The following is a 12,112-nucleotide window of genomic DNA, read 5'->3' on the forward strand; positions in this document are numbered from 1 at the left end:
ATATATATATATATATATATATATATATATATATATATCACATCATATATCATATCGCACAAACATCGTCGTGTATCTGAGCGCCGTACTGAATAATGTATGTTGCGATATATCAAAGATTTTTTCCTATAAATATCGTATAGTGTAAAAGCCACAGCCTCAGTCTCCACCGCTATCCACTAAGTGATTTTGGTGTTAACGAGGCGAAGGCTGAATAAATACAGTTTTATAATATCGCTGTGACATACAAAATTATAACGTACGCGCGGAATAATAAGATATTACAATCTAAATATCGACATCAAAACATCGTACGTATTGTTCCACAACACATCAAATGAGTTCAGATATATAGAATGTCATCGAAAGATGTTATCAAAATCTTGTAGATTTATAATACTCATCAAAATGAATAGAAAATACTTCATGCTATTCAAATTAAACCGAACAGATCCTTCGTTTCAGAACAAACGGCGATTTCCTACGAGATAAAAACAGAAGATTATCACAAATTACAGGAATTATTTAATCGATTTATTATTTATCATATTATGCGTCCTTTCCTACTTATAAATATATATTTGACATCTTCGTATCTATCTGATTTTGTACTCTTTCAAAAGTCTCTTATTTATTTAGGATCAACATGCATTCCTTCTCTAGCCAATTGCTTTAACTTTGCTACATTGTTTACCGCAGATGAATGCATTAAAAGTTTTAGACTTCAAAAAAGTCTCTAAAGCCGATTCTCCCCGATCTCCCTCTAAACTCTTTTCTATGGAAATATTGAAAAAGTTAGTATATATCTTCAGCAAACAATTCAACAGATACCATAAACAATATAACAGTTCAGTTCAGTTCTAAAAACGTTAAAATAATAATAAAATAATAAAATGACAAAATAATTTTGTGTAATTTGTAATAATACAAGCTGATCAGCGAATCTATATTGAATAATCATTTTCTATTCATCTTAGTGAGTATGATAAGTCTACGAAGTCATAAACTATCCTTCGAAGATAACTTATAAATTGCTTACAAATTGAATATAGGATACAGAATATACATAAAGAATGATTTCAATTCGCTTTCTCAATTTTTCACAACATCTTACAATTATTAAGGCGAAAATTTCATACTCATATTTTGTACTCATATTTTTCATACTTGCGCACACAGAAGTGTCTTTTTTCTTTTTTTCCTTGTTTTTCTTCGTTTAAAATTCAGACATCAAAATCCCCGTGATAGATCTCAAACATTATGTATTTTTCATCAATTTAACGGAGAAATGCTATTGTTACGATATTCCAATAATCGAGAGCTTTCTCCGGGATTTCCAATTAACAAGAAACGTTGTGAACTTGGCGAAATCGTGTAGATCAGAGCTCGGAATAGTTTGCCCATTTCAGGCGATTTTCGTGAGTTACGCCTTCTATCTTTCTTTGCCGCGCAGCGGGCCACGCAACTGACAGTCGCGGCTCTCAGCCTCAGGGCTATTGAGTGACGTGTTAGCGCTGATTAGCGCGCTTCTCTAACGCATCTTCGATAGGCACCACATAGATGCACCCCTTATAATCTGAACGGTCCTGAGACTGAGAGGCTGTAAAATACAGCAATACTTGTTCGCGATACACCGACTTTTATGCGAGAACTCGAGATAAAAGACGCTTCTCGTGCACGACCTACATCAGAGCTCGGAATAGTTTGCTCATTTCAGGCGATTTTCGAGAGCTACACCTTCTATCTTCCTTTGACGCGCAGCGGGCCACGCAACTGACAGTCGTGGCTCTCAGCCTCAAAGCCGTTCAGATTATAGGGTGCATCTATGTGGTGCCTATCGAAGATGTGAAGACTCTATATAATAAAGCTTGATATGCATTTTTTATTATGTTTACAGGAAAATAAATTCAGTTTTACATTCATCACGTTAGTGTCGATCTACAACCTCGTTTTAAGATTTAAATCGTAAACAACTGACCAATCACAATCGATTATTTTTGAAACGTAAGGAGAATAATTGACTGTGGTTGGTCAGTTGCTTAGAACTTAAAGCTTAAAGCGAGATTGTAGACCGATACTTAGTGCTGTACTTCGTGCAATTAACTAGACATATAAAAATAAACATTAAATCTATTGAAAATAAAATCGTATAACTAGCAATATATTTTGTTGAAAGTAATTTAAGATATATCTAAAAAAGTTCACACCCCAACGATCGCACTATCTCTCATAGTTTCTCTCTCGTCAGTCAATGAGCAGCGATTTCTTGCATAACTCGCGCCTTTAAAATCTCATTAGTTTCATACACGACTCAACCAAGGTAAAACTTCTTGCATTAAATTATTTCTGTATTCTGTAGCACCAAAAGAATCACTTTACCTCCCTAATATAGTAAAATTAAAGGAGAACAATCCTGATCGCGATTAGAATGATGAAACGACACGCAATAGCAGCATTTCAAAAAGCTTCTAGTTTATGCTCGCGCATGTCGTCATCATTCATCTCACTTTCCTCAAGTAATCGTTAACACAGACGATCGAGGGAATCGTGTTTGCTGAGTCAACAACGAATCATGATGACTCGTTTCTCTTTGTAGATTACAATGAGGCTCTAGTTCAGGAGAGAATGTGAAGGAGAAAGGTCGATAAGGTGTTCATGCCGATCGATACACACATTATCTTTCGAAAAAGAAACAAAGATAAAAGAGAAAAGGACCTCCGAGCGATGGGCTCTCGCTTAAAAGAGATACCGCCGACACGTCGCAGCGCCGCACTTGCATAGAGTCTTATTTTTCGCGACGACGGCGTCCGGCGTGTCGCGTAGCTGTTGCCGCATCTTCTCGTTGCCGCGTGACGTCTGACAGGTGTAGTCGAAGGTGAGTTCCTCGTTTTGTTTGATGTCTTTGATGGCGAATAATGCGAGATTTGGCAGGTTCGGGTCCAAGCAATTGATCCAGATCGCGTAGACCGCGAGGTTCGGGTCGCACGAGTGATTGATGAAGTGCGAGACGTTGCCGTACATAGCGGCGTCCACAGTGTAGGGGCACTGACCGTCGGTCTCGTTGTAGTCGAGGTCAAAGAGATACGTCCGACCAGTGACGTCGTACTGTTTGCCCCGTCTCTCAGCCTCCTCGCTGCTGATCACCTCGCCTACGTAATGGACAACAAAGGTACCTTTCTTGATCGCCCGCAGGGTTTTCACGCCCCAGCCGCGGCCGTTGTCCGTACGAAAGATGCACAGCTGAGTGCTCGTGCCGCGCTGTACCACGCGATTTGGACAGCTGGCGTTGCAGGTGCAGCGTTTGTTGCACTCGTAGATTGGTATCCCTGGTGACACGCGTACCCGGCCGGTCGATGTGTACGGCAACGACTGACCGTTCTGCGCGAAGCAGCAGCTGGACTTGGCTTCGCAGACGCCGCATTCGCAGCCGATCGGCGGGTCGTCCGGAATTATGACGCCTGTGCCCGGTAGATAGTTGTCTATGTAGTAGAAATCCTGTGGCGCGCCCTCCAGATCCACCAGGTTCTCCACCCGTATCGTCGGCTTGCACTTCGCGATGAAGTTCATCTCGTTCTCCCAATCCTGCAGCGACTCCAACTGATCGCATCTTAGCTCACGAAGTAGCATATGCAGAATCTGTCGTTTGATCTTCGTATTGTCTTGCTGACGGCGCGAGTCTTTCAGATGCAAACGGATATTGCTGTACACACAGTCGACCTCGTTCGACAACGTGTCGAGATCGTCTATCGATATACCTTGGCAGCGCAGCTCGGCCAAGAGACGCTCGGCGTCGCGCGCATCCGGGTAGAAGCTTTCCCGCGCCTTAAACTGGTCGATCAGTTTCTGGCGGCTCTCCTCGAATTCGCGCAACAGATATTCGCAGTTGATAAGATTGCGCCGCGGCTCCCACGTGTTGTATGTGAACTCCCAGCCCTTCCACTTGATCAAGTAGTGCGGCTCCTTGTCGCCGCGCTGTTTGCGCTTCTGCAGGATCTTCTCCACTTCCCACAGCCTCTTCGATTTCTTCTTGGACGAGGGGCCGAATTTGCCCTCTTCTTTCGTCATCGCCTCGTCGCTGCCGTATTCCTTGCTGTACTTGATGTCGTGCAGCAACACCCGCACTTCCTTCAGCACCAAGTCGTGCAAGTAGCCGTCCACGCGCACCGACAGCCGACTATCCGACGACTCCTCGTCGGATTGTCTGCCGTCGCTGCCTCTGTCCATTGAGTCCTTCTGCTGTCCCAGACTCCTTCTGCTGTCGTGTCTACGAGTCACGTACATCATATCTAACGTCCGCTGCGCTCGCGTCCGTAGTCGCTTCGACGATGATGACGACGACGACGACCACAACGATGATGACGACGATAATGACGACGATGACAATACTGACGACGACGATGAGGATGATGATGACGATGACGACGACGACGACGATGGTAACAATGATAAGGATGACGATGACGACGATGACGCTGATGGCAACGACGATGGCAATGGTGATGATGGTAACGACGACCACGACGATGACGAAGTCGTCGACAATGATGATGTTGAAGAGGAGGAGCGGAGGAAAATGTCTCTGCTGTCCAGTCGTCGGGACTTGTTGCGATTCTCATCGAGCTTGGGCTGCTTGGCGAACGGTGGCAATGTATCAATGTCTCCAGGGGAGAGGTGTCGTTTTCGGTAAACGGCCGGCATTGCGCTTTTGCCGCCGGATATATCTGCCTTTTCGCCGCTGCTACCGTCCGCCGAGTCTGCAATGCCAAACATTTAAAGTGCGTCATTTCCCTGTCGGTCATATATGCCGCTTTATGTTTCGTTTTTTTATCTTTGTTTTTCTTTCTCTATTCGAACGACCACTCTCCCCTATTCCTCTCGCCGAGTTTTTTTTTCGTCCGTTTAGCGCCGCACTTTTGCTTCCGCTCTCCGCTTCAACACTCCTTCTTTCATATTTTACTTTTTTTTTGCACGTTCGAGATCGATGCCGGACAAACGTACTAGCGATAGTATAGGACCCCGGAGTGCTTGACTCGTGCCCTGATTATCGATTCGGACTTAATGGGTACGTGGACATAGCTAATTCTAAAATCGTCTCCGAGGGGACATCCGGATTTTGTCCTGCTCGCAGCTTCCACAATTACGATTGGTAAGGAATGTCAGTTTGTTTTTTTGCATCGTACACTTTTATTCACATTGTATACCTGTCTATCAAAACACATATCAGTGTTTTTCCATTGTTTACGGTCTTTCCCGGACGTGTGGCGCGACCAAAAGTATGAAAGCGCACACAGTCGCGATATAAATATCACACAGTACATCCATATCTAAATTCTAAACACTTTATTGCAAGCTTTTATGCGATTTAAAATCACAGGCAGGATAGTTACAGGCAACTTGTGCATACGAATTACGACAAAGCTACGTTGCGCCAACGTCTCTTCGTTTTAGAAAACGTTCGCTCGGGATAGAGGCGAGGTCAGATAATACGACAAATCGCGAATATGCTTTTCGGCAATATACATATACATTGCATTCTACATAGATCATACGATACATTTTATATCGTAAAGTGAAGCGTGTGACACGAGCATGTTACACGCTCCATCTTAATACATAATCGCACTCGCCTATTCTAATTCACATCTCGTGTTAATATCGCACGTCTTCTTTCGAAATGTTGATTAGCTTGCACTTACATGCACACATATAAAAACTTAATCATTCGAAGCAGTTACTCGGCTGATAATCGATTCATATTGCGATTAAATACAATTATTGTATTTTATTCTACCAAAATTAAAACTCCTGGTTCCACTGTCGCGGAACTCTGGATTAATGACGTCAGAAATAAAAAGCGCATAAAAACATTCTTACGTGCAATTTTCCAATAAAAAGATGTTTGTATGAAAGAACACTTTAGCTCGCTTGAGCACACTTGTAAAGTGCTCTAAAAATTACTTTTTTCCCTTGACAGTCAACAAATAGCCTTTAAGTTAACGTAATGATGCAACCTTCTTCTTCACTTACCTTTCCCCATGGTTTTGTCATCGTAAGACTTTTAATCTTAAGACTATTTACTGACCGTCAAGGGGAAATGAAAGTTTCAGCAGTATTTTGCAAATATCCTCAAACGATCTGATATGTTCTTTCATACAAATATGTTCTTATTTGAAAATGACACGCAAGAATTTTTGTCATGCGTTTTTTCGCTTCTGTCGTCGTCAATCCAGGATTTCGCAGCAGTGGAACCAGAAGCCTTAAAACAAGAGATTATAATTTCTACTCGTTGTGGCATTATCATTTACTCTCATAATTATCTCCATATCTTTGTCCTTCTTTTCTCGCGAGCAAGCGCACTAGGGTGGAGAATAAATGTTACATTCAGCAAAATGCAGTTGAATAATCACTTTGCGCTGAATGTCACTTGATTGTAAAGCTCTTTAGATAAAGAATCTGAAGGGAAATAAGGGTTTGTTAAGAATCAACACAGATGTAATAGTGTGATATTAACTAACTCGACTAATAAACTATTAGTGTCTATTCTCTAAGGATATGCGAGGAAAAATTTTTTTATTTAATATAATAACAAAACCAAACGCGTTTCAGTCCTTCACTGGATTCTCTTCAGTGATAACAAATTAGGGGGATAATTAAAAAGATATAAAATTCATTTGAATGTAAAATGTAGTGGTAAAACGGGTAGGAAACTCGGCATACGCGTTAAGGAGCACAAAAGGATCCCCCAAAATCCATCTGCGGACCTCTCAATTGTTCAGGAACACCGTCTCTTACATGGCATGATTTTGATTGGATCCACACAAAAATCTTACATAGGGAACCGAATTATTACAGGAGGCTAGTTGCTGAAATTATTTTGAAACAGAAGCATTATTGAGATTATTGAGAAACAGAAGCATGGATTAAAACGACACGGATTTGTTGGGTGAAAGTTATTCGGCGATGTTGAACTGATAGTTTTTTTCTTTTTGTTTATGACTCACTATGTCAGATACGGCGGCATTTGACACACTTTGTTCATATACACGATGTGTGTTGAGCGGCCTCGCATTTCGCTGTCGTGCTTTGACCTCCTGTTTCAAACTTGCTCCAGCTGTTGTCATTTTTTCCGGTAACACTTTGTTTAGCCGCTGCTTAGCTTCCAGGTAACATTTTCAAGCATATGCCTTACTAATAAAATATTCCAATTTTAATATCTTCACGCCGATTAGTGTTTAATATTGCAGATTATTTTTGGATTTTTATAAACTCTGTCTTATCTTTACTCGCTGCGTCTGTATAAACGATGTGGCTTTGTTTTTAACTGTGGACTTAACTTTTACTTGAACGGTTGTCGCGGCAGTTAAGCCTCTTGTTATTTTGTTAGATTTGGTTTTTTGGGTTTGAACCACATAGATTCTTCTTTGTCTAATTCCGACATTTTGTTATTTAATATTTATTGCTACATTGTCACATTTCTGTATTATTGCTTCGCCTTCGATGCGCTTTTTTACTAATTTTTTTTACCATTTGTTGACTTGCGTTGCTGTTATCAATCATTTGACTACGTCTATATTCAAATAAATTTTGTATCTTTTTAATTATTTCCCTAATTTGCTACCACAGAAGAGGGTTCAGTAAAGAACCGAAACGCATTTGGTTTTGTTACTGAATAAAAAATTTTTCCTCGCACATCCTTAAGGGTAGACACTAGAGTTTATTAATCGAGCTAGTTAATATCACACTATTATATCTGTGTGTCTTAACAGGCTCTTATCCCTTCCCTTTTGATCACTTGGTTGTTTACGTTTCTCTCCAATATGTTTATCGAGCGATCTAGCATATCAAAAGTATATTGAAAGAATGGCGACCGCCTAATAAACAACTTGGAAGAGCGTAAATCGCCAATGTCGTTTAACCGAAAATCTTACGACGGTCGTAAAACTGCTGGCAGTGTGGTGCAAAACAGTCAGCAGGTCTATCTTTTTTTGAAGAACTTCCTGCACTGATGTACATTGGTGCGATAAGCAATAGTGAAACAAAATATATATATATATATATATATATATATATATGTTTCTTGTTTCAAAATATTCTTGTTGCATCAGTATACATTAGTTCGGAAAGTTCATCAAAAAAGAACAGACCTAGTAGGGTGCCTTTTCTGCTAAACGCAGCTGATCATAATTGTCTATGCTAAAAGACACATTTCCATCATGCTACAATAAGTACAATGTGCAATGGAGAAAAAAGATCCGACACGTCGTAACATACTCACCGAGCTTAATAGTAATGTTCCTCTCCAATTCATTCTTAAAACGTACAGTTTGTACACCCGAAATTGCTTTTACAATCGTCGATTTTCCGTGCGCTACATGCCCGATGGTACCTGTAAAAAATTCAGATAAAATTTTATGCTGTTTCATATTTATGGCATTATATTCCAGATAACCAAAACTTTGCACACTCACCAATATTAATTGTTGCTTGTCTGCTGATTACCTCACGGGACAATGCAGTTAATTTGCTCACATCCTGCATAATATCAAAGTATAAATGTTAATTTTGATATATATCTCTTAATATGATATCACTAGAACAAAATTTTAATTTACTAAATTTAAAAGATGTAAAACATAATATGAGGCGAGAGGAGTGAGAGGAGAGAGAAAACAAGGGCAAAGAGAGTGAAAAAGAAAAATAGTAACCCAGATAGCCAAACCTGCGCGAACAGATTTCGAGCAGAACTTGTTACCAATTTTTTATTGCAAATAGATAACAAATTTGATGCAAGATCTGTTATATCAAATCTTGCTGCCAAACTGTCGCCAGATATGCTACAGAGCCTGTTGTCGGATAATTGCTGCAGATTTGTAGCAAAAACCATGCAGAGTTTGTAGCAATCTGACAGTAGATTGGCAGCAGAAACCGTGCAGGCCTTGCTGCGCTGCAGGCTCTGCGCAGTTTTTGCTGCAAATCTGCAGCAATTGCCCGACAGCAAGCTCTGTCACCAAAACCATAGCTGAATAAGGACACAGATGGCTATGGTTTTGATGTAAATTTTTGATCAAATTTGCTGCCAATTTGCGCACAGTCTGCATTCAATTTACTTACTAGGAATTTTTATTTTACTGGAGATAATTAACTCTTGTAGAATATATGAGGAATAAACATTTATTAGACATTGTTTACATAAATATTACAGGAAAACAGATACATCAAGGAACAGATTATACAAATACCATCGCTGCTATCAGGTTGATCATTACTGATCAGTATAATTGTATTGATTAAAACAATCCATATTTTGACATTCAGGAAAATTTAATTAAAGCACAAGTAACCGGCTAAAACTCAAGTTATTTTTACAGTTAATTTCTTGCCTACATTCCCTCCAACCTTAATATTTTAATCTCTAAAATTTCAATATCTTAATCCTTTACTAGATTATTAAAACTATCTCCATTGGCCTTTTGGCTTAACATTATACTTACTTTTTATAATTGCGGTAATTTATGTACGTTGACCTCAACCACAAAATATGTAAAACATGAAGGATAGCATAAATGAATTGTAAATTAGTCTAATTCAACCAACCTTAAACTTGGTTGGCGAATTGCGCCATTATTTCTCACAGAACAAAATTCTGAGTAACATATATGATATTATGCATTCGTTAAGTATGTTAGGAACGAATATTGGTTAGATTTATAGTAATAACGAAGAAAAAGAACTATTGCAAGGACTCATATGAGTCCAAAATGCGGTAAAATGCCGCCGCGGCTAACCAGTATGTTAAAGGCGGGCACGGATGAGGTTAAGTAATAACGAATGAAAAAGCTGACGCGGCACTCAACCAAAATCACGACTCACCAATTTGGATAGATCTTGTTTGCACAGATTCGGTTGACCGGTGGTCACGCCGAGTCCTTCTTCGCCACCCATTTCTCACAATTGCGATAATACACACGGCGTCTCGCACGTTTATTCACACGAGGTCGTACGAGGTACCACCCGTCCGCTGCCTTCGTTAGAAAACTGTCGACCAGTAATGAAAGCAGTGCGTGATGAGAGATGGAGACATAAAAGAAGAAGATAGATGTCTCATGCGCGCATGCGCAAGTGTTAACCATCTGGGATGTGTCCCAAAATTCAACTATGGTTAAGGTCTTCATACACAAATTGACAGTAACGTAAGACGTACCGTAAGAATTGACTAATCATGTTGAGAATCGTTGAACCGTAAGGTCGCCATTTTTATGAATATTCGATCATAATTGATTAATTCTTACGGTACGTCTTACGTTACTGTTATGTCAATTTGTGTGCGAAGGCCCTTATGATGCCTCCCCATGCGACTAGAGAACCTCAAGTAAAGAGAATCGCCAACTTCATCACGTGACCAGCTGATTAGCTGGCATCAATATATACGGATTTAGACATTGCGACGCCAATGCAGACAAATGCTTATATATATATATATATATATATATATATATGGTTTTGCATCGGCATCGCAATGTCCAAATCCGCACATGTTTATGCCAGCCAATCGCAGAGTAGCCGAGTAGGTGATCACATAACCAAGTTGGCGATTCTCTGTACTAGAAGTTCTCTATATATAACGTAAAAGTGCCAATACATGGAAGCGTTCCAGCGTCGAGCGTTAAAGCGTTAGCCAATCAACGTATCAGGTCCCAGAAGTATACTTGTAGTTCTTGCGGAAAGTGACACGTTGATTGGCTACCGCTTTAACGCTCGATGCTCCCATGTAAAAGTACTTTTAAACTGGGTAGCGATCATGAATCTTTTTCCCTAGTGTGAACTCGTAAAAAGTGAAAATTTTGTAATAAATTCGTGAAAGATGAAAACTTTCACTAAACTCGTGAAAAATGAAAGATTTAACGTGAATTTGTGAAAATTGAAATTTTTCACGAGTGTCGTGAGCGTGGAGCGTCAGATAGTTCAGTGGTTTAGAGCAGTCGCGCGGCAAGCGAAAGACCCGGGTTCGAGTCCCGGCCTAGCAAAGCCGTGCTCTCGATATTTTTCTCTTTCTGGAATGAAAAGATACGCAAATCTCGAACGCACGGCGTCCCGCCGCCACCTAGTATGCCCTCCTCCTTCTATGGAAAAATTGTGTTCAACATGGCAGCAAAATAACGTCAACTGACATTTTAGTGATGTCTTATTGACATTAAAAACATTATTAAAGCATTATTTAACATCATTAAGACGTCACTCTAACAGCACAGATGTCCAGGAAACGTCCAGAGTACGTCCTGAGGACGTTTCTTCGTCCTCAGGACGTCCCTGGGATGTCTTTAAGAGATTTTGTGCTGTCTGAGCATTTTACTATTTAGGATCAGTGTAAACTATATGAGTCAAGAGTAACCTAAGTAAGACAAATATTACAATATACTCAAGACAACACCAATTTGCAAGGGACATCTTTAGAATTTTTTTCAGCATGTTTTTAAGACATAGTGACGTCTTTAGAACGTTCTTTGGAAGTCTGCTTGTCTGGGATTATTTTAAGATAAATAATGAAAAGATAAAATATTCTATTCATATTAAAATTATAAATCTGCAGAAAATATTTCATATAAAACAACACATAAAATACATACAATAAATATATAAAATAAACTTACATTTTATTTACTGCATATAATTTATAATATATTACACTTTAACTTTCTGATGCATACGTATCTTAACTTTGTAAATTTCGTCAGTATGTTTTCACTGCCTATACGTCATCACGCTTCAATTGGCTTTCGTTGTTCATTTTTAATGGACGTAAGATTCTTATGTCAAATGCCAATTGTATAACCATAAAAATTACAGTCACTATAAGAAATTCTACTCAATGTCTAGATATAGCTTCCGGAATGGAGCCGTGTCTTGAATCAGCGATATGCCGACGTTTCGCAAACGTTGCAGTTTGCATCATCAAGGCTGAGAACTCTGATACATGAGCTCTGAGAGCCCTGATGATGCAAACTGCAACGTTTGCGAAACGTCGGCATATCGCTGATTCAAGACATGGCTCCATTCCGGAAGCTATATCTAGACATTGTATCAATGGCCGTGAAAGCCTCAAATCTAGTACACA

The 12,112-nt window shown here is 39.8% G+C and overlaps 2 protein-coding genes across 4 annotated transcripts in view; one reads left to right on the plus strand and one right to left on the minus strand.

The window, feature by feature from the left end:
* LOC116845311 (eukaryotic translation initiation factor 2 subunit 3, Y-linked-like) overlaps window positions 1-10,343 on the minus strand; it is a 14,771-nt gene extending 4,428 nt beyond the window's left edge. The window contains exons 1-4 of one of the 2 annotated variants that reach the window (XM_032817831.1): window positions 9,871-10,343; window positions 8,469-8,532; window positions 8,276-8,386; window positions 8-4,754 (exon numbers count right to left, since the gene is read on the minus strand). In XM_032817831.1, coding sequence (XP_032673722.1) covers window positions 2,737-4,754; window positions 8,276-8,386; window positions 8,469-8,532; window positions 9,871-9,942 — 2,265 coding nt within the window. In that variant the 5' untranslated portion in view covers window positions 9,943-10,343 and the 3' untranslated portion in view covers window positions 8-2,736. Of the gene's footprint in view, window positions 1-7; window positions 4,755-8,275; window positions 8,387-8,468; window positions 8,533-9,870 lie in introns of those variants that run through there. The other variant, XM_032817832.1, reaches the window with a different exon arrangement.
* Window positions 7,064-12,112, plus strand: part of LOC116845314 — a 7,258-nt gene continuing 2,209 nt past the window's right edge. Inside the window, exon 1 of one of the 2 annotated variants that reach the window (XM_032817836.1) lies at window positions 7,064-7,163. The gene's annotated coding sequence lies outside the window, so the exon portion shown is untranslated. The remainder of the gene's footprint in view (window positions 7,164-12,112) is intronic. The other variant, XM_032817839.1, reaches the window with a different exon arrangement.

Source organism: Odontomachus brunneus, unplaced genomic scaffold (assembly GCF_010583005.1).
Source record: "Odontomachus brunneus isolate Ranch 3 - 2012 unplaced genomic scaffold, Obru_v1 Obru_scaffold_051, whole genome shotgun sequence".
Classification (NCBI taxonomy): Eukaryota; Metazoa; Arthropoda; class Insecta; order Hymenoptera; family Formicidae; genus Odontomachus; species Odontomachus brunneus.